The 22,945-nt window shown below is 36.8% G+C and overlaps 2 protein-coding genes across 3 annotated transcripts in view; one reads left to right on the top strand and one right to left on the bottom strand.

The window, feature by feature from the left end:
• The window catches only part of Gpr137c (G protein-coupled receptor 137C), a 48,588-nt gene extending 30,500 nt beyond the window's left edge, over positions 1–18,088 (bottom strand). The window contains exon 1 of the mRNA XM_005337977.3: positions 17,531–18,088. Within this exon, the coding sequence (XP_005338034.2) occupies positions 17,531–17,974 (444 nt within the window). The 5' untranslated portion in view covers positions 17,975–18,088. The remainder of the gene's footprint in view (positions 1–17,530) is intronic.
• The window catches only part of Txndc16 (thioredoxin domain containing 16), a 96,026-nt gene continuing 90,838 nt past the window's right edge, over positions 17,758–22,945 (top strand). The window contains exon 1 of one of the 2 annotated variants that reach the window (XM_040274678.2): positions 17,758–17,779. The gene's annotated coding sequence lies outside the window, so the exon portion shown is untranslated. Of the gene's footprint in view, positions 17,780–18,611; positions 18,847–22,945 lie in introns of those variants that run through there. The other variant, XM_005337978.5, reaches the window with a different exon arrangement.

Raw genomic sequence — 22,945 nt, 5'->3', positions numbered from 1 at the left:
TTAGAGGGAGATTTATTTCCCTCTATTGTAATAAAGAGAGAACATTTCTCTTCCTGAGGACAATTCCAGGGGAATAAAAGCTCTCCCTCCCTGGTTATAATTTGGTTCCATTCCAGGGCAAGTGTCTGTCTCTCTTATTTTGGGGTTCTCCTCTATAGCACACCCTGCTCCATGGGTAGGTGACACTGGACTCCTCCCAGTGTTGCCCTATGGAATGGAACTTGGAGACTTGATATAAGGCATTGCTTTGGATACTGCTTTTGCCATGGTATTTCTCTCTGACTCAATTTACTCAAAAATGAGACTTATGTTTTCTATCAGTATGTGTTTATAAAATAGTGAGAAGCCTCCCTGTTAAATTTCGGTAGGGTAACAGATTCTTTACAGTTTCTGATTTAAAAATCTGTTGGTCAGAAATGGACTGAATAGAAAGGGTGAGGCAGAAGGTGGGGACGGGGAAGAAAGGAAGAAAGCTCAGCTGTTGAAGGTGGCTTTAGCAGAGGCTAGTTAGCCCTTAAAGGGAAGTTTCTAAACAAGGAAGAAACTTGTAGGTCTACATAAAAAATTTAAAATGATTCATAAACCAGTTCTTTGTTAAAATAAGAAAATTGGACACAGTGCGGATTCAGACATTTTAATATAGAGAAGAAACATGAGAGAATTTGGCAAATGAATTCTAATTTGCTTTTCTAGTAAAGTAGGAGTAAAGGTCCTCTCCTGGGAAGCAATGTTAGATTTAAGCACTTGGAATATGGAAAACACAAATAGAAGTGTTACAAAAGAATATAGTGAGATATAGAGAGCTCCACTTAAAATCTGGTAGTTGATAGGACATATAGTCACCACGGTTTCTTGATTTTAAAATTGAAACAATCTAAAGAAAAAAATGGATGCTATTATAGAAAGTTCAAATTTAACTAGGCTTTTTTTTTCATGAAATAATTTAGAACTGTAAAATGCGGGAACTATGTAAGAGAAAGAACTTACTCTAACAAGTGAACTACTTTGGCTACCAAAATGTCAAGAGATGAGGAATAATAGAATGGAGTGGGGAAAGCATGAGATGCAGAGTGTCTGAAAGTTAGGATGAGGATGAAAAACAGATAAATGGATGAATTCAAGATGTACAAGAGAAAAGATATAGGAGACATTAGTCAGAAGAAACAGCTTCATTTTTTTAGAGCTGTTCCAAGGTGTGGTCATGCTAATGGGTGGCTTAAATAGAAATGGAAAGTTTTAGGGGAAACCACTGAATTGAGACTTTGGATGGGATGTCAATATAGGCTTTGAAAATGGTCATATATCACAGGAGACAGGGCAAGAAGGAAGAAAGTGCTGATTCATCCAGGAAGATGGAAGTTATTGTTATAGCCAATGATGACCTAATCAGATGGCACAGATTTCAGAGAGATGATGAAGGTCTAACATCAGTAAGGAGTACTGGGAAGCATAAAATAGGCTGATTGTTTTTTCCACAAAAGGCCTGAAGTGTCACCTGGGAAAAGCTAGATTTCAGTGAAGGCATTTAAAAGGATCACATAAAGAAAAGAATGGGGACAGGGTAGGAGGGGTAATTCATAAAATTACAGGTCATAGAATAATGGGTGTGAGCCAGAGTTGAGCTGGATAAGGAAAGAATTAAAGGTCAATTACCATCCATTGTAGTAAAATTAACAGTAATCTGATATTAATAGATTCCAAGTATTTTATAGAATATACCTAATAGGAGATGATCCTGAGCAAAAAACAAAGTAGTAATATCAAAGAGTGCAAGTAATTATATATCCTTTGTTAAGGTAATAACTCATGAAGTACAATAAACACATGCTTTATGTAGATTTTATGTTTAGAAAGACAACATATATTTAAATGACTTGATGTTAATTTATGTTAAATGGGCCATATTTCCATACACCAGAAAAACTGAATAAATGGGTCACTTTATAAGAATATTTGTTTGTATAAGATTTAGAAGGATTAGTGAATATAAAATGTTTTTCATCATGTAACCTACCTTTATCCCATATATAAACTAGCAGCTTTTAATTTAGAAAATATTGATTCAGGATTTTGACTAAAAATAATGTCATCACTAACATACTCAGTTTTATTTTGTAATAACTAATCCATAGATAAAAGATATGAAATTATTTTTCCATTTTAAAATGCAGACTTCTGTATTTTGTCTTATTTAGTTCCTCAAATAAAGAGAAGGTGAAAGTATAGCAAATGTATTTGTGTGTCAGTTTTTTAATACAAGTATCTCAAAACTTGAGGATGCTGCTATGGTCTGAATGTTGTTTCCCCAAAATTACTATATTGAAATATTAACCCCAAGGTGATGGTATTGGGAGTTGGGGCCTTAGGGAGTTAAGTTATGAGGATGGAGCTCTCATGAATGGGGCTTTAAATCCTTATAAAAGAGACCCCACATTTCTTCCATCATGTGAGGACATGGTGGGAACACACTATTAATGAACCACCAAGTGAGTCTTCACCAGACACTGAATCTACTAGTATTTTAGACTTTTAACCTATAGACAGTAAGAAATAATTTTTTGTTGTTTATATATGCTATCCTGTTCAGGGCATTTTGTTATAGCAGCCTGAAAGTACAAAGCAGAAGATTTACACTGGAGGTGTACCATTTATTTTCCCTCATGACATGTAGCCTATGTTGTTTGAAGTGCTGAAATAGTAACAGAATGAATGCTTTTCTATGGAATTTATTTTAGTTTTCCCCAGTTTTGTTGATTTGAAATAGAAACTTTACTGAAGAAAATACATATGTAAAATTTGGAATTCATTCAAAAATGAATTGTGGTAAACATACTCTCTTCCCCTTGGAACAGGCATATCCAAATACAGTTTACTTTTCCAGATGCAGTTATTCACAATCTACATCTCAATTGCTTAAGTTCCTAAGGAGAGTAGTGCATCACTCTCAAGCTTCTTATTGTCACTGCCTACATATGAGATTTCTAAGGTACTTTATCTATAAATTGAATAGCCATACTTATCTTTACAAGTTCTCTTTCAATGTCTATCATATGTTTAAGAATTTTTAGTTTCTAAATGTTTTTCTTTATAACAGCCTGTTCTTGTTTCTAGCATATAGTATCTTCTTAGGATCCTAATATTATAATACCTTAAAAAATTTATGTTTCTTTTCTGTTTAAAACTTTCTTATAGTTATAGAGGGACACAATACCTTTATTTTATTTATTTTTATGTGGTGCTGAGGATTGAACCCAGTGCCTCACGCATGGTAGGCAAGCACTCCACCACTGAGCTACAGCCCCAGCCCTTAAGTTTCTTTTCTTTGCTTAGTCTGTTTTCTTTCAACTTGCTTAAAAATGATTTTATATAATTTCCTAAGTGACGAGGGTGTTTCACTGTATCTAAACAGTTTGAAAAAACAATACAGCTTATATTGAATACCTGATTTCTCTCTGGGAGTTTGGACTTTTTGTTTGTATTTGGCAGAGACTGCCTATGTGCCTATGCTTTAGGAATATACAGAACTTATATTTGAACTGAGGATCTCAGTAAAGACTTAGACTCACATTTTTACATAATGGCATATTAGTGACTGTTGTATTCTGCTACCATTCCTATCCCCTACTATCCCCCCTCTCCTCCCCTCCCATCTTCCCTCTCTACCTCCTCTGCTGTATGTAAAAATGTGAGTGTGTAACAGATGTGATTCTGCAATCTGTATTTGCGGTAAAAATGGGAGTTCAAAACCCAACTGAGTCAAATGTATGAAAGATGATATATCATGAGCTCTGTAATGTTTTGATCAATAAAAAAAGATTAAGCTAAAAAAAAGACTTAGACTCCCTGAAAAACTGATTTAAACTGAATTTGTGCTGAAATTATGCTGTCCTTTAAAAAGTTTTCTAACACTAAATACTGTGCATTACTGATTTTTCATAAACCTTTCATGCTTAAGTTAGGAAGATGGCAGAATAGCTTTTTGTAAGGATATGGAGTCAGATTTATTGAAGAATATCAGCATAACTGATAATGGTGGGGAGAAAAAAGGCAGAAAGTATACAGTAGTAGTAACAGAATATCCCAGGGGAGAAACAGGCAGAAGAATGATGCTTACTGATCTTTCACCTTGATTTCTTTAGGACAATAACAATCTAAATGTAGGTAGTGATGATGATCACTAACATGAGCTTAAAACCTGCTAATTCCATAGTATGACAGAAAAGGCATCAGTGTGGCCCAAAGACCTGATTTCTAAATCTTCTGGTTTCTAGTGTGGGTTAGTATAAATCCATTACATCAGTAAATCATCTGAAAAATGGTGATAGTATCTAAGGACCAATCTTACTCAGACAGGAAGGAAGTAAGGGCATCACATATCACATACATTACCATAGACTGGTAAAAGTGACTGTTCTACTGTCTGAAGTTTATGTGTAAGAAAGAAGAAATGCTCTCATATCCCCCTTTCCTCTCAAATAATAACTGGCTAATATTTGAGTCTTACTAGGTTTTGGTACTTACTAGTCTCAGTATTTTAAAAATATTACTTAACCTTCACAACCCTATGAGGTAGGCACAATAAGCTCCATTTTGCAAATGGTGAAATTATATTGCAGAGATGTAATCTGCTCAAGGTGAGTTAGCAAGGGTCTAAGGAAAAGGACTCTGGAGTTTAAGTTGTGAACTATACAATGCCTCCCTCTCTGATGTACTCACTGTATTCCTACAGCCTTGGTTTTACAAAACCTGAAAAATCTACAACTTGTTTAGAAGGTAGGTGCCTCTCACTAGAACTGTTTAGCCTAATGTGTAATATTCTTAGCAAGTAATCATATCACTTTTCTACTTTGGGCAAAAGAATTTCCTGCTACTGCTAAGTATTTATGTTCCTTCTATTCTGACTTGTTATTGCTATCTGTTCTGCTGTTAAATGTTTCATTCTCTCCAGAATACATTTTTTTTTTTACAAATGCTAATTAGATACTCAGCCTCAACACTCAACAATGAACTTTCTCTTTCATAGAATCCCTTAGAAAGTGAGAAAGGGTATGAGGGGGCTTCTGATAGTGAAAGAGTCAAAAGTGAGGTCATAAAGGAGTGTAAGCTTATATTATCCTTAGGTACACTACATCATCTTAAAGCAGACCAAATGATCAAAACAGCAGTCTTAGACAGTCTTAGATAGAAGCTGAGGAAGGAGCACAAAATTCTAAGGCATTATTATTAGGCATTTTTATGCTCAGAGACTGAGGCTAGAAAACAAATTATAGAATAAAAATTATTAAATATGGTAATGACAAATGGCAGCTATAAATCAATTGTGAAAATATCCAAGTTTGAAATATCCAACTACATCTTATTCTAGAAAGCAGATGATACTCATCCCCAAATAAAATTTGGTTACTTTTAACCTCGTGTGTATAGCTTTTCAATGGCATCCAAATCTCAGAGAGTTCAGACATTATATTATAGCTCAGAACTAATTAATGAAGAATTTTAATAAAAGTTCTCAAATTCCAGATTGATTTATTAGTGTCAGGCCTTTAGAATTAAAGGTGTTTGGATATCATTAAAATTATATATTATAAATTAAACAACTGGCCCCAAAAAGCAGTGATTTGGTAGCTACCAACTAGCCAAATAGAGTATAACTTGATCTGAAATTCAGGTTCCTAGACTTCTAGTTCAGGACTATTGATAACTATCTTAAAAATAACCTTTTAACATAGTTAAAATTGTAAGATTACAAGGACACTTCCATTTTGTTTTTTGGTACCGGGGAATTGAATGCAGGGGAGCTCTACCACTGGGTATATCTCCAGTCCTTTTTTAAATTTTGAGATAGGATCTCACTAAGTTGCTTAGAATCTTGCTAAGTTGCTGAGACTGGTCTTGAAATTGTGATCCTCCGGACTCAGCTTCCCGAATCACTGGGATTACAGGCATGCACCATCACACCCAGTATAAGGACACTTACTTTTCAAAAGTTTCTCTTTATTTTAAACAAATTATATGAAAAGTTTCATGCTGCTAAGTTAGAATCTGATTTTGGGGGGAAATGTAAATAAGAAAATGTTTCTTCTAAATTCTTTTACCATGAATTTACTTAACTATTTAAGTCATTATGCACTGATCACATATAGAACAGTGCTAGGTGACTGGCATGCAAAATTTTCTTCAAAATAAATATATAATACTGGTTGACTTCAAGAAATCTATAGTATAACAGGAGAAAGCATATATTAGTGGTACTGGCATGACAAATGGTGTTTTCTTATATTTGGTCAGAACACGATAATTTTTCCACAAGGTATAGATTACTTAGACATTCATTTTAATTAACATGAGTATTAAATATAGTTAAGTTGTATCAAGGTCATAAAGACAATTATTTACTTGTTTTATTCCTTTAAAGGAGACGATATAGAAGCAGAGGAAAGAGGAGGAAAAATTCAAAATAAGTAGTCCATGGGTTACGTATGACCCACAAAAATGTTTAGTTTGTCTTATCCAGTATTACTGTACAGTGTTGGAACAATAGTTGAAATACGTCATTAAAACCTAGATTCCCCATGTTAAGAAATATAAATTTCTGAATTCTCAATTCTCTTGAATAATCAGATAATTAGGCAATGTTGTCCTGTGGCTGAAACTGAATTAATGTGGCTTTCCTCTTTAGACATGTGATTCAATTCAGGCCCCACAACTTCCTTCTCAGACAGTAGCATCGAGCCCCTCTAGGCATTTGAGTTTGGGACTTCTATTTTAAAATATATATATATATTTTTTTTTTTTGAGAAAAGGAAATAGATACATGGGAAAAGGAAAGAAGGGTAGAAAATATTCTGCTGTGAAGTTATATATTCAGAGATTCCTCTCCTTTAAAATATTTGGGATACATTGAACAAAAATTTCATTCAATAAATATTTATGAACAGCTAATACATGTCAGTTATTAAATTAGGTACTGGGGATATAGCAAAAATAGACTTAGTTTCTATTCTTATGGTCTAATAAGTTCACACGAATATAAAAGAGCAACTGTGCAAATAACAAGAAGAAGAAAAGCATAAAACTCTGTCAGTCTGTAATCTGGCTAGATGGGTAAAGGCATCCCTGAAGAACTGTCACCCAGGAATTGAGGGGGTTAACTAAGCACTAGAGAAGGAAAGGACACTCTTAAGTACCAAGAACAAAATGGGCAAGTACAAAAGACTAAAAAAACATTTAATGTGGCTGAAGTAACGAGCAACAAGGAACACAGTGTGAATCTGGAACCATGAACAGCCTTATAGTATGTTTAAAACTACCTTTATCATAAAGAGTAAATAGAGCCAATGGAGGAATCTAGGCATAGGGCTTTTTAAAGCAATCACTCTGGCAACAGTGTAGAAAATAGATCTGTTGGGGGGGGGGTCAGAGAACACAGACCCAACAGTTGAAAGGGACTACACAATAGATGGCAGTAGCTTGAATCAGCTGTTGTGATGTGGAATGGACTAAAGGTGTTAGGATTTGGGGATGGAGTGAATGTGAGGTATGAGGGAGAGGGCAGTATCAAATGACTCATAGTTTTCTGAAACATGTAAATAAGTGGAGAGCAATGCCAGCCATTGAAATGGGGAACCAGGTTTTGGTAGAGATAAATGTGGCGTAGGAAGGAAGGAGAAAAGATCGTGAGTTCAGTTTGGGACATATTGAATCCATGTGCTTCAGATATCTTTGGAGAGGATGTCAAATAGACATAGAATCTAGAAAGCCAGAGCTCAGAGGAGCACTCTGGGTTAGAATCACAGATTAAGTGTGTGAGTCATTGACTTTTAAGTAGCATTATGCCATGAATGTGGACTCAATCACTTGGGAAAAAGAGGGGGTGGATCTAGGCTAAAGTCTTTAGAAATGTCAACCTTTCATGGCACAGCATAGGCAGATGAGCTTGAAGAGAAGTTAGCATGATAGTAGGAAAATCAGGAGAGCATAAAATGTAAGGGAAAAATAGGGAGAAAGAGGAGTCATTTGCTGCTGAGAAATTAGAGAACTGAAAAAACACCTAATAAACTTGTCAACATGAAGATTATTGTAAGCCACAGATTATTTTGCACAGTGAAAGGCAAAGGGATATTAGAATGTCAGAAGTGAGAAAACTGTGATGTGTGTATGGTCACCTCTGAAGAAGTTTGATTATAAAGAACACTATGAAGTAGCTTCTGGTTTTGTCAAGTCTCTTTATTGTATATTTTCTATTTTAACTCCTCTCCTGCTTCATTTAGGTTTATCTTATTGTTTTCTAACATAATAATTGTATTTATAACTAGTCACTTAAGTTGTTAAATGTTTGTCTAACATAAAGATTCAAGGTTTTCAATTTATTTCTGCATGCCAACTTAGCTGTTTCATTTGTTTTGATGTGTAACATTTTATCATATTCTATTTTCTAAATTCTATTGCAATTTGTTCATCTGTGTGTTCATAAGTTTTTAAAAATTTTCTGAATGAACTTTCACAAACTATTTTTGTTACTGAATTCTAACTTAATGTCTTAGGGGTGAATGTTTTATGAATAGTCTACAGAATTCCAATTCTTTGAAATTTAGTAATAGCTAATGACCAACATTATAAGCCAAGTATCCTTCTAAAGATTTTTATATAAATTAATCCTAATATTATGAATCAGGTACTATTATTATTCTCATTCTTATAAACAGTGTAATAGGCACAAAGTTGTTAAATAATTTACCCATTTAGCTTTACCAAGTTAAGCAGAACTGATAAATGATAGTGCTACATTTTTTACATTTGTTTTTCACTTTAGTTTTTGTTCCTGGAGTAAAAAGTTATACTTTTTTTTTTTTTTTGCGGTGGGTGGGAATTAATTTCATTGAAGAATACTATTTTTTGACAAAACTTCATTTTCCTCACTAAATTTCCTTGGCATCTTTGAAAAAACTCAATTATCCATATAGTTCTCTCTATATATACATGTCTAATTCTGGATCCTCCATTCTGCTCCATTGATCTATATGTCTATCTTTCCCTCAATATTACACCGTTTTGATCACTTTAGCTTATAACCAATCTTGATATTCAGATATTATATTTTACAAAACTGTTTCAGCTATTCTAAGTCCTTTGTATTTCCACATATATTAGAGATTTTAATAGATTGCAGGTACAAGTCAAATTGGAGAAGTGACATCTTAAAAATAAGACATCTTCCACTGTACGTTTTCCCATGTACATAGGCCTTCAATTTCTCTCAATAATGTCAGAGTTTTCATTAAAGAAATCAGATCTTACACATCTTTTATTACATTATTTCTAAGTATTTTAATTTTTGGCATTTGTAAGTGGAATTTTTATATTTTCTAATTGTATTTGTAACTAGTCATATCACATAAGCTTCCTCAATTCACTTGTTCTTATAGATTAAGAGTTTTGCCCTTAGCAGTTGTCACCTACAAATGGAGATGCTTTTTTTTCCCTCTAATTTTTAAGCCCCCTCCCCCTACCTTATTGCAATGGCTATGAGAGCAAGCCCTGTGCTGAAACACTTTATTCTTGTCCTAGTAACCTTTCAATCCTTCATCAAGTATAACATTATGTGTAGGGTTTTTTGGTTTGTTTTTGGTGTGTGTGTTGATGCTCTTTATTAGATTTCCCTCATTTGTGAAGTTAATTTTAAAAAAAGTATGACTGAATTTTTCCTAAAATTTTCTCCACATCTATTGAGATGATTTTCTCCCTTCCATGGCAAATCTGGTTTATACACTACTGATTTAATGTTAAGCCAACAATGCACTATTGGAATGAAATATATTTTGTTGTAATATTCTTTTAATGATTATTGATTAAATTTGCAAAGGACTTTTATACATATTCATGAGAAATATGTTTATCATAGTGTCTTTTTGTGATAATTCAGTTCTTATAATAATCTAATGGGGATAGGCATTGTTATCCACATTTTCAGAGACAAAGAGGAATTCAAAACATGCCTGGGTCTCACAGCTGTTAAGTCATTGAGATGCACCAAGTAGTTCTCATTGTTTCTAACTTTTTTGAGTGTTGCTTTAATATTCTAGTATGGGGTCAATTTCTAAAAATGTTCTAGCGTTAATAAAAAGAGAGTATACCCTATTGTAAGACAATTGTTCTATAAATGGCCATTTTATATTTCCTTGTTAATTTTGTCTGATTGGTATATGTCAAAAGTTCCAATAAAACATTACATTTGATTTCTCTTTGAAGTTCTATTAATTTTTGCTTTCTTTTGGTTAACAGGGCATGATACCATTTTACTATGCTTTTTACTCTTTCTTAGGTGCTTGTATTAGGATTGTCTCTTGTATATAGCATACAGCTGAATTTGCTTTAAAATGAATATTTTCATTATATTGGAATATTAAGTTCATGAAGTTAGAAATTTTTGTGGTGCTGGGGACTGAAACCCTTATCCATGCTAGGCAAGCACTCTACCAATGAGTCACACTCTGAACCAAAGAATATTTTTTGTTTTTTAAATATTTTTTATAGTAGATGAACACCATACCTTTATTTTACTTTTATGTGGTGCTGAGGATTGAACCCAGTGCCTCACATGTTTTAGGCAAGTGCTCTACCTACTGAGCTACAACTCCAGTCCAAGAATATTTTCTTTTAAACTTTTTTATCATATTTGCTCTTAATGTTTTTTGTTTTGGTTACCTTCTTATAAATTTTATCATCCTACTATCTCAATTTTCAACTCTCTGTACTTTGAAAGGTATATATACTTTTTAATTTGAAAAGCATATGCAATGATATTGGCCAAATTATATTATTATATTGTGTGTACAAATATATAACAAATACCATTAGGTACAATTATAATTCACCAATAAAAATATAGAAAAGCATATTTGACCTGAAGTTTAATCAATGTGTCAACAATCCTCCAAGCAACACTAGGAACTTAAAATGCTTTGACCCCAGTACTCCAGAATCCTAGTTTATATGCTATTTTATATGACTTTGGTTCTCTTATTTTTATATCTAGAAATTGTCTCATACATTTATGGTGTATAGATTTATTTATACCATTTTCCTTTTTGTATTTTAAAACTTTCTTGGGCTGAGGATGTGGCTCAAACGGTAGCGCGCTCGCCTGGCACACGTGCGGCCCTGGTTCAATCCTCAGTACCACAAAGATGTTGTGTCCTCCGAAAACTAAAAAAAAATAAATATATTAAAAAATTCTCTCTCTCCTCTCTTTTAAAAAAACTTTCTGGCACATACTCTTTAGGATTTCTTTGGAGAGGGTTAAGTTAAATGATTTTTTCTCCATGTATTTTATCCCTATGATTGAGTTTCATTGCAGGTAGAATTTTAGGTACCAACATGTATGTTTCATTCTTTTGTTAGTGGCGTCTGCTTACTTTAAAAATATATGGTTGGTGGCGTCTTAAATTTTTATTCTAATTATTTATCCTGCTTTGGTTGGTGGCGTCTTAAATTTTTATTCTAATTATTTATCCTGCTTTGGATTTTTTTTTAAATGTGAAATTTGGGTTAACTCTCAGTCATTGATCCCTTTGAATAATTTCTCTGAAATTTCAATTAGACATGTTAGACTTACTCTCTTAACCACTTGTTCATACTCTAGACTCAGTGTTTTTTTTTCCCCCCTTAAGATCTTCTAGTTCACTAATTTCTTTTTAATTACCTTTAATTCGTTTAGCCATACATTTCAGTTCTAGCTGGGCATGGTGACACTCGGCAGTAATCCCAGCAGTTTGGGAGGCTGGGGCAGGAGGATCAAAGCCATCCTCAGCAACTTAGTGAGGCCCTAAGCATCTCAGTTAGATCCAGTCTTAAATAAAATACAAAAAAGAACTGGGGATGTGGCTCAGTGATTAAATGCCCCCGAGTTCAATTCCCAGAAGATTTCCAAATGTATAAATTGAGATTTTTTTTTGGTACTGGGTATTGAACCCAGGGTCTCTTAACTACTGAGTCACATCCCCAACCCCCCTCCCTTTTTTTTTTTTTTGGAGATAGGGTCTTGCTAAGTGGCTTAGGGCTTTTGCTCATTTACTGAGGTTGGCCTTGAACTTGTGATCTTCCTGCCTTAGCCTCCCAAGTGGCTGGGATTACAGGTGTGTGCTAGTTTTATATCTTAATGTTTTATTCTTAATTCATTTAAGTGAATATTTTATACTGTATGTTGACTATCCTTTATCTAAAATGCTTGCGACAAGATAAATTTCAAATTGTTTGGTTTAAGAATGTTGACATATATAATGTGTCTTGGGAATGGAATCCAGGTCCAAACACAAAATTCAATTATGTTTCATGTATACCTTATACACATGACCTGAGGATAATTTTATATAAACTGTTGTACCTGGGTTTTGAGCGAAACCCATCACATTAGGTCACACTTGGAATTTTCCACTTGTGGTGTCACAATGGTATTCAAAAATTTGCAGATTTTGGAGCATTTTCAATTCCAGATTTTGTACTAGGAATGCTCAACCTGTATGTGTTTGATAATTCTGATATCTGTCATCTTTGTAGGTAAGATACCCCAGTGTGATTTTTGGGGCTCATTTTCCTTGGAATTTTATCTGTCAGGATTGTGGGTTTAAAGTACAATCCTCCACAGATGATTTACATTTGTTCCTTCTAGGTGCTTGAGATTATTACCAGGCAAGGATAACTTCACATTTTCAGGTTGGGCCTACCTACCCACCCCTAAAATCACAGAACTGATGTGAACTCTGGCTTTAAACTTACTCAATAAGTAACTTCTTATACATTCTCAGGGAAGACTTTTCTTTCCCCAATTTGTTACCCCTTGCACCCAGATACAAGGCAGAGACAGGCCCAAATCCCACTATCAAACTCTGAAGATCTGCTTATTTTCCTAGTTCATCAATTGAAGGTGTATACTGTAAGGATTCTGGACTTATGCTAAGGGGAAGAGGTCTCACATTAGACCTCACCACCAGGTATAGGCCTCTAATGTCACATGCCTATACACCCAGCACATGAAATGAAAATTTGCGCTGTGGGCTAACAGGAAGCAGTTGATAACCACTGCAACCCTAAGACAAACATCTGTGTGGTATTTTGTCATTCTGTACTTTTTTGTTTTTTTTGTGGTGGTTTTTGGCTCTGAGGAATTTCTTTACTTACCCAGCTCAATCATGCATTAGAAAAGATAAATACCCTCTGCAGCACTGTTAAGCATTTATCTGAGTCTGGTCAGACAGATGGCTCTGGCTTCTATTTCTTTAAAATAGGAGGTAAGGTTCATATGCTGAGGACCACAGTGGGGAATAAAAGGTTTTCTAAACAATGGAAAAGGCTTGAAACAGTGTGAAAATGGGAAAGTTGAAGCAGCACTAAATAATAAAGAATTAATGATACCCAGGAAACTTCATGGAATAGAAAGATATACTTGACAAGACTTTACAGCATTGTTAACTATACGGTAGTCTCACATCTGGTACATGTTAGCCATATGACCCTGGACAAATCATATCCCTTTTTTGTTTCATAGGAGTTAGATGAAGATAAATCTATAAAATGCTTTGAAAATATTAAATGCATAAAACATAAGGCATTATGATGTTTTCTGCAAAAGATGTGTATCGGAAACTCTGGTCTCAGAAAAACAGGATTAAGTTAGTGGAAAAAAATGCACTTTAGTAGATTCTGATAAAAGTTTATGATCACAGTTACAAATAAAAGTCAAATACTGAACCTGGCCGATATTTCCAGAGAACAGTACTACTCTGAGACTTAGCCTTTCTGTTTAGAATTTGTTGTGAAACCAAATTAGCTAAACTCTAGTGATTATATGCCATTTTTCATGTTATGAAAATACTTTTGCTTAACAAAACTCTAAAAAAGTAGTTTCACTAGTGAGATTTTACCCACGGTAATAAAAAAAAAAAAAAAACCAACTCTTTAATCAAACCAAGATAATCTAAGAGAATCTTAGCATTAATAATATGGAATCTTTGAGACAGAAAATATAAAGATTCCTGACAGTTCATAATTCACCTCAAATAGTCATTAAAATATAATTAAATCCACACACATTTGATGACTAAACATTTTCCAGGTTTTGAAATTTTTAGATCATTCAATAATATATTTACTGTTGTTCTAGTTTCTGTAAAGTAAAAATATAAAATAACTTCTTATCCTCAATGAATTTTCATTTTAGGTAGTGAAAATTTTTTTTATGGGAAATCACCAAACATGACAAAACCAACATACCTGTAAGTTGACTTTCTTGTTATTTAAAGGGTCATCAATATTTGGAAGAGCTTATCCATTGGAAGGAACAATAACATCATCAATGAATATAAGCGTTAAGATTTTAAATTTAATTTTCCTAGGTGTTTAGCCATTATGACTAAGTCACTGTATTTTATCCTGACTAAGCAACTGGCATTCATAATACAAAATTGCAAGAAAAAATGTCAATATGAGCCTCAAAGATGAACTCATTGATTTTGGCTTGCATTCCAATGCTCCAAAGATAGTGTACTAACTCTCATTTTAAGTCCTTTTACATGTCCTAATGGTGGATAGCATCAGTTTTATCAGATAATCTGCTTTAGATACAGAAGAGTTTTTCCTGTGAAATTATAGGAGTGTAAACTCTTGTCTGGTTACATTCATGTTCTACTGATATTGCCAGAAAAAGTTCAATGTGGTTTTAGATTAGTATACTTTTTTTTTTTTCCTTTCCTTCCAACAGTCTGTTTCCAGGAGGTTAAGTTGAAAAGCCTAATTGTTTCAGAAAGGGCCACTTCTTATCTCAATTCCATCCAAATATAGTCACCAAGAGAAAGAGTGGTTTAGGCAGTTCTATTCAAAAACATGAGTTTTGGAAGACCCACCAAAATGTGTTCAAAGTAGTAATAGTTGCTTTACCGTTTTTTGCTGATCCATAGTTTTTATACCTAAATCCTTAAAGTTAAAATATTTTTAGTTAGTGAGAAAAGTATAAAAATGCTTTAAATGGAGTCAAAAGTAAAATAGAGTTGTTTTTAATATGACAAATAGTAAACAAAAGACTTTGAGTTAAAAATAACCACGTATCAGTTTAGTATTGGCCAACAGACTTTCTCTACCACTTTGCTATAATATGAAAAACTCACTGCGAAGAAACTTCATTAATTCAGAGTGATCAATGGGAAGTACATTTCTAGTTATGTGGAACTGATATTAAAAAACTGGATTAAAATAATCTTTAAAATTCAGGTTCCTCTGGATTTTCTCTAAAAGGGAAAAATGTTTGATTAAAATGTCTCTTCTTAAATAGGATTTCCAAAATGTTGAAAATATACTTAAGTACTGTTACATGTTCTAAAATTGTTTGATTACAAAAAAAAAAAAGTAGACAACTCACATTGTTATTAGGAGACACCACAAAAGAAAAAACTTTAGCTCAGTTTCTTTCCAAATTATGTTTTCTAGGTCAATAGTGTATAATTGCTGTCTCAAAAAAGTACACAACACCAATGAGATTATTGTTTACTAGGAAGATTTTTAGACTTTAAATTCTTCCTTACTAGCTTGGAATATTTATCAAATGTCTGAAAACCTGATCTAGATACTTTGTGTATTTTATGCTGTAAAACCATACGTTTTAGAATTCTGAGCTTAAATATTGATGCTTTTTCTAGTGTGATAATGTTAGCTGCTTTATCTTGGAGTGAGGAGCTAGCTGGTAGAGAGTACAAGGAATCTTCTAGGGCACTAGAGATGCTTTATATTCTGGGTGGTGGTAACATGGGTGTATACATGTGTGAAATTTAACTGTACATTTAAATTATGCATTTTATGGTATATATCTCAAGTATAGAGTGCTTAGTCATTAATGAAATGCCAACTATTTTACAATGAACCGTGAATATGATTTTGTAAGTCAAAATGTATGGGGGAAAACAAGTTATCTGAATGCTCACAGCATGTGAACTGCTAGTCACTTTCAGGTAAATCAATTGTATGTGACGCTACATAAGGCTTACAGTGATGAGAAGTCACTAACAGCCTATCAGAAACTCAAATTTCTATCAAGTGTTAAAACAGCTTAAACAACTAGAAGATTAGAACATCCTCAAATAAGTGACATGATTATAGCATGATCATTTGATTAATGATTACTCATTGTTTTTATTTCTGCTTCTTGCTGTTTGGGTTTTTGTCATTACATTGCTTGGACTGCCAAAAAATTGAGATGAAAAAGAATTAAAGTTAAATTACTTTTGTTACCTAACTGTTGTTTTTCATGTGCTAAATAGCTGAAGTTATGTGCGTGATTTTAAAAGTATGTATTGTTTATTATTAAGGGAGAAAAGAGTTGATTTATGAAGGAAATGTAAACACCTAATCTGCCTCAAATGTTTTTCTTTTTTTGCTTTTGCTAGGAATTATGTTAATTCTCATCACCTCCAAAAGCCTTTGAGAGGATTAGCTGCATAGACCAATATTGTTCTATATTAGTCAGTATTAAGCATATGATGTCACCTTGTTCCTCCCCTCCTCAAGCTTTTCTTTGGAGGGAAGGGGGGAGCATTTTGGGGCAGTTCCCAAAATACTGTGGCTTAAATACCACTAGCTGACACATATGATTGACAACCTTAAACTCCCAAACCTGTTTGAAATGGGTCAAATACTCAAGCGCTGCAGAACAATGCAATTCAACCAGCAATTCCCCATAAAAGAGAAAGGGGGTGTGATTAGGTTCCAGCAATTAAGCAAGTTATTGCAAAAACAGTTTGGTGGCTTGTTTCTGCAATAGGCACAAGTTAAGGAGTATTTTCTTTCTTAATTTGCTCCAAAAAAAGCTATATTGTAAGAGGTAGGATAAATTACCAAAGCATGAAGCACCTGGAGCAAACATTAACGGCTTTATGGAGGTCCTTAGACTGACCTGCAGCATTGGTTATTGATGGTTAACCCTGATGGGAACGATCGATCAGAATTTGTGTGAGCCTTATTGAGCCACAGGAAAGGAGATGCAGGAGGGAATATAAGCTTCTAATAAAAGAAACGCAGCAACAATAGCAGAGGAACAGCTCTGCCTGGTGACGTAATGGCTGGCAGAGGTCCAGCTTCAGCAGAGCTGCTGCTACCTCAGCATCCAACCTCCCTCAACACAGTCCAGCTTCAGCGGAGGTACTGGAGCTGCTACTTCTGGCGTTGCTACTTTGTTGCTGCCACCAACCCCTTACCTTACAGGGCCAGAACACTGAACAAAAGGGGTTGTCCTGCTGTTTTTAAGTTGACAGAACACACATTCTCTTACTCACACTCTGCCAAACCCTTCAGTAATCGAATCAACCAGATGCTTAACTTTAGGGCGAAAACACTGGCGCACACTCCAGGGGTGCCTCAGTTTACCCAGGCTGGTCTCGAGTCCGCCTCTCACTGTTCCCCCGCCCCCCAGCCGCCGGCCCTCGGCGGGAGTTGATGGGGCGGCTCCGCTCACCGCCTAGGCTCCCGCAAGTCGGTCCTCCCGCCTTACCTCCGCCAGGTAGAGGTTGAGGAGACAGAGCGTGGAGAACTGGAGACAGGAGGGGAAGCAGTAGAGCAGCCAGTGGGGGAAGAAGTGCAGGTGAGCGGGCGGCCGGAGCAGGGGCAGCGAACCGCTGAGCGAGAAGGCGGCGGAGAAGAGGGTGGTCCTGAGCGCTGCCCACAGGAGACAGAGGAAGAGGCAGAGGCTCTGGTAACTCAGCCGCCGCTCGCGATACAGGAGCAGCCGCCACAGCTGCAGGTAGGCAAAGGCGAAGAGCGCGGCGTAGAGCAGGGCGTGCAGGACGCTCAGCGCCAGCTGCACGGAGCCCGGCACCGCGGCGCCAGAGGCGGCAGCGACGGCGCCTCCGCCTCCGCCGCCCGCGCCGGGCGTCGAGGGTTCGCGGCCGGCACTGGGGGCGACGGCGGCCGCCGGACCCGGCACTGACACCCTCATGAGGGGGGTGGGGGACAGGCGAGGGTGCGCGGGAAGGAAGGGGCCGGACTCCGGGCCGCCGTCGATGGGGAGAAGGCTTGCCCTCTTACCCCCCACCCACCCCAGCCTCCAACCCCAGGAAGCGCCGTGACAGGACCCGGAGCCCCGCGCAGAGCAGCCGCGGCTCCCCCCTACCCCGCCTTCTCTTCTCCGCCCCCCCCTCCCCCCGGGGGTCTCGGCTCCTCCTGCTGCGGCTCGGCTCCGTAGCTGCAAAAAACAACTCTCGGCTGGAGACAATCAGCTGAGAAACCCGAGCATTTGAGGCGCTCGCTCCGCACCGTGGGCTAGCACCGATTGGCCCAGGCAGGCACGCCCCCCAAGCGCCGCGCTCGAAAGGCCATGGGCCTTAGAACCCGTCACTCCGAGGTCTTGAGATCCGATTGGGCGTCCAGTTTCCCCGATTTCTGCCCCCGCTCCACTCCCTACCCATACTGCTGATTGGCCCAGCAACTGCATCGCCGGCTCGCGCCGGCGGGAGGACTCGGTTGTCGTCTGTCACTTGGGGTGTCTCTCGCTCCGCCCTCTGCGCCTGCCATTGGCTGGGGAGTCCTTTACGTAAGAAGCACGAGGAGAAGGAGGAGCCTCGGGTGATGTTTTTTTTTTTTCTCCGGTGACCGATTCCACCGAGAGGGTGGCGGCCACAGGCGGGGAGGGTGCGGGCCGTACGTCCTCACAGGTAGGCGTAGCTGTGGCCGGCCTCCTGGAAAGCCGGCTGCTGCCCCGCCTTCTGCCTCCACCTTGGTCTCAGGAGGCAGGAACCCTCGTCCGTGGGTTTGGTCCGGGTCCATCCCCGCAGGTCTTGCATTATATATATGTATACAAGTCTCAGGCAGGTAGGTGGCAGCGCGGGTCCTTCAGATATGGTTCTATTTTTTTTTTTTTTCTGTCTGCAGAAATGGGTATTCAAACCTGGCGGCTTTCCTCTAGCAGGGGCTGCACCGCTGAACTCTGAGTTAGCACTACTGCTTCTGGGACACGGAGGGGCCTCACCCGGACCTTTCTGAAGGACATTTTATTTTATTTTATTTTATTTTATTTTTGTTGTGTGAGCTGTAAGAAACGGGGATGTGTGGGTGGGATGATGTGACGGCTGAACTGAAACTCTTGAGTTAAAAGACCCCCTTCCTTTGGAAACGTCCTTTAATAACGAATGGTGGTAGGATCAGAGGAATGTCGAAGCGATCTGTGAGTAGGAGAAGGCTGTTCTTTGAAAGAAAATTTGGGAAGATGCCTCAGGTATAAATTTGCGGGGGTGGAGTGGGGGGGGCAGAATCAAAACTAATGATTGTCTAGAAGGGAAGGAGAATAGCCTGCTTCTTAAATCCCACTTGTGTTGAAGCCTTATTCCTGAATATAGGAGATGGTGGCGCTATTCCTAGGACTGAGAAAGCTACAAAATAAATGTTATGTTACTGCTTATGTATAAACGAGAAATAGTTATTCCAACATAATCCACACATAATATTTATTGATTTTTTGTGTGTTTGGAAATAAAGGGAACAAAGTGGTGAGAGATTAAGAGGAAATAATTTATGTTTTTGGAACGAACAGCACATCACACATTTAGTAACCTTGTAAAAGGTACTGTTACCTTTACTGAAGCAATCCAAACAGTCTTTCCTCACTATTCTTTGTCCTATGCTTTGCCCAGAAAGAGCGTTGCTCTCTTTTTGCCCAAGTAAGTGGTCCACAGGGAGGGACTTTAAAGTCTGTTTTGTACTCCAGATTCTGGGCTAGTAGTTCACCAGGCGCTAGGTACTGCTGCCGTGTGGGTTCTTTCTAGGTATAATGGCAAAATGATGGATGAGTGTGCCTGATACTATTATGTAGACATTCTCAGATGAAAATTCAGTGGAGCCTGTTGACCAGTGTAGGGTACAGTAGGGTACAACTTAATGAAAGAAGTTAACAGGCCTGATCCAACATCAATACTTTGAAGAAGGAACCTATATTATTTGGAATTTAAGAGAATCAGCAGAATTGATTCTTACAGAATGTGGTTAGGGTAGCCATAAAACAGGTGATAGAATGCTCATGACAGGAGTGAGGTAATTGATTGCAGTTGTGTACTTAAGCACAAAATCAGTTATGTCATTTTAAGCATTTGTCAAAATCAAGATTACCATTTGTTCTTCAGCATGCCCTATTTGTGCATCTTATATGATCAATGAAGTATGAATTTAAGTCCAGGAAGAGTTTTTTTTTCCTTTTTGTCCTCTATTCTCTGCTCAAAATGGTAATTTAAAAAAAAACCAGTTTGTACTCACATGAATTTGCTTGTGAAACTCTTTTTCTCCTTGTGTGAGAGTAAGTATGGACACATTTTTTCTTTCTTTCTCCTTTTTTTGGGTGAAGAATGTGGGGGTAAAAATACAGGATTTTCTTTCTACCTGCTTAGAAGGACTCTGGCAAAATGTCAACTGCTTTTATTGCTTCCTTTGGGTCCTTGGATTTATTAAATAATAAACTGTTGAGATTTAATCAACATTTTATTAGAGGCTGGTGCAGTGAGCAGATTCTGTTCTTCAGTAGCAGCATTAAACTGTAAGTAAGCTATTTTTTGACAGAATGTTTTTATAGGAATTTTGTAAGCATTATATGCCCCATTTGTTGCAAAATATGGAATGTGTCTTTTCCCAGAGAATAGTGCACACAGATCTTGATCAATTTCTTGACAGGGTAAGCAATTGATTTTATGGTTAATCACAATGGAACTTTAGTCCTATAAAGGGGAAACTCATCAAGGATCCCCTAGAAAAGCTTACTGCCAGGTATTCTAAAATTTAAATGTATTCAAGTGCACAAAGGTTGAATATTGTACTACTGAGAGGGCAGATTACTCTTTAAAAGCAGAACTGTATATTACTGTACACCGGACCCAATACCACAATGGGACTGATTTAGCTAAAGGAGGACTACCAGCTGTTCTACCGGCCTAAGGAGCACATAGAGGCAGATTTGCATCTGCCTCCCCACAGGAAGGCAGGGTTTATGACTTTCACTTGAGATACTTCCTGTTTTAAGCTCTGTGGTGACTTAATTAATATTCTATTGCCGAACCAAAGAAACAAACACCCCCCCAAAACAACAAAAACCCCCAGAACAACAACAAAAACCCCTCATGTTGTCATTTGCTTATTTTTGTGTGTGTGCAAGCTTTAGCTCTTTTTGTACTGTAGCCTCACTGACCCATTCTTATAGTGCTTGTTATTGTCTTAGTTTCAAGTCAGTCATTCTTTCCATCTTTTAGATCACCTTTGCATGCATGCTTATTTAGAGTTTAGGGGTAAGACTAAAGTTATATCTTTTTTATGACCTCTGATTACTGCTTATAGGATTATTATACTGAAGAATTAAAGACCCTTCCAGGCTGAAAGTTTGGAGGTGTATGTGTGTTGTGTTGTCAAGCGTTCTGTAACAAACACTTACTTGTGACTTCTTTATTTTGCCTTTGGCACCTGTTGTGGTAATAGTTTCATTTTGAAGAAGTATCTTTACTTTTAGAATCTTCCTATAGTGGAAATGGGTCAACTTCCTGTGAATTCTTTGAAATTTAGAATGGGTGTTTTGCGTTCAAGTCACTTTCCTCTTACTTGTTATTTAGACCAGGTGTAAAAATAGGCAGGTTATATTGCGATAACACCTCCAAAACTTTAGGGATTTAAGTAAACTTTGTTTTACCTTCACAATGAGTCAGCTGGGAGTTTTGCTTCATTTTGTCTTATTTCTGGGACTTGAGTTGACAGAGAAGGCCTTATTTTGAGTATTACCAATCATCATAGCAGAGGGAAAACATATCATGCTTGACACATGTATATCGACTCTTTGAATTTTCCAGAAGCTATATGTCATTTTTTGCATTTCAGTGACTAAATTAAGTCATGGCTGTACCTAACTCAGGGAGGTATAAGTTTAGCATGTATAGATAACTGGAAACATTTGGACAGTCCGATGTTCAGTCCACACATCTTTTACATCCTGTATGCAGTTGATTTCTTCCCAGTGGAGATAAACCAAAAATCTCATCCGGTCACGTGTCACAATTAAAGTTCAGGATTTCTAAGTAATGCCTAATAGTGATAATTTCTTTATCTGGTCTAGACATGAGTTATCTGTCCCCTAATCCATATGTTGAATGCATAGGGTAATGTAGGGACAGATAAGTTCCCATATGGAGAGGGGAAGAATGGAAAACATATACCAGACTGTAGATTGTAGTAATTTGCAGATGTTGCCAGGGATCTTGACTTCTTCCCTACATTCTATGGGCAGTTTTTTTTTTTTTTTAAATTGAGTGTAGTTTGAATATTTGGCAAACAATAAAAATAAGTTGTAGGACAAGTAAAGTAAATATCAAAACCAGTTTGAAATTTATTATTAGTCAACAGATACAAAATTCTCTGTGAAATTTCTAGAAAAGCTTCTAAACACACTGGATTTCTGTATTTATCTAATTATTGTAGATCATTAACAAATAGTTCTTATTCTGCACATGTCCTAGAGCATAGTTCTTCATGGTCTTTGGCTTTGCCCTATGAGAGGCCTGCCATTTTTATTATCCTTGGCCACATCTGAGATTGGCTTTGGACAATATGGCTCTTTCTGTGGTTGAGCAATTTGTTCAGCATGCTTTGATGACCATAGAAGGTTGGGGGCTCAAGATTATTTTTGGTTGTGAATAGCCGGACTCTTGAATGGGGCTTCTCCAATTATCTTTTAATACCTCGTTAAATATGACCAACAATGACCATCACATAGTATTTATTTTCTGTCTTTCAGCCTCTTTTCTTAGTGTAGTAAACAAATTCATTAGCCACAGAAACCAAGGTGCATGTTAATTGTAAATTCATTAAATACACATCACCTCCAAATTATTGTAGCAATGGTTTTATCAAATATTTGTCACATGGATAACTTGATCTGAGCACCAGT

Source organism: Ictidomys tridecemlineatus, chromosome 5, assembly GCF_052094955.1.
Source record: "Ictidomys tridecemlineatus isolate mIctTri1 chromosome 5, mIctTri1.hap1, whole genome shotgun sequence".
Classification (NCBI taxonomy): domain Eukaryota; kingdom Metazoa; phylum Chordata; class Mammalia; order Rodentia; family Sciuridae; genus Ictidomys; species Ictidomys tridecemlineatus.
The sequence above is the reverse complement of the archived record's forward strand: the minus strand, read 5'-3'. Positions and strand labels throughout refer to the sequence as shown.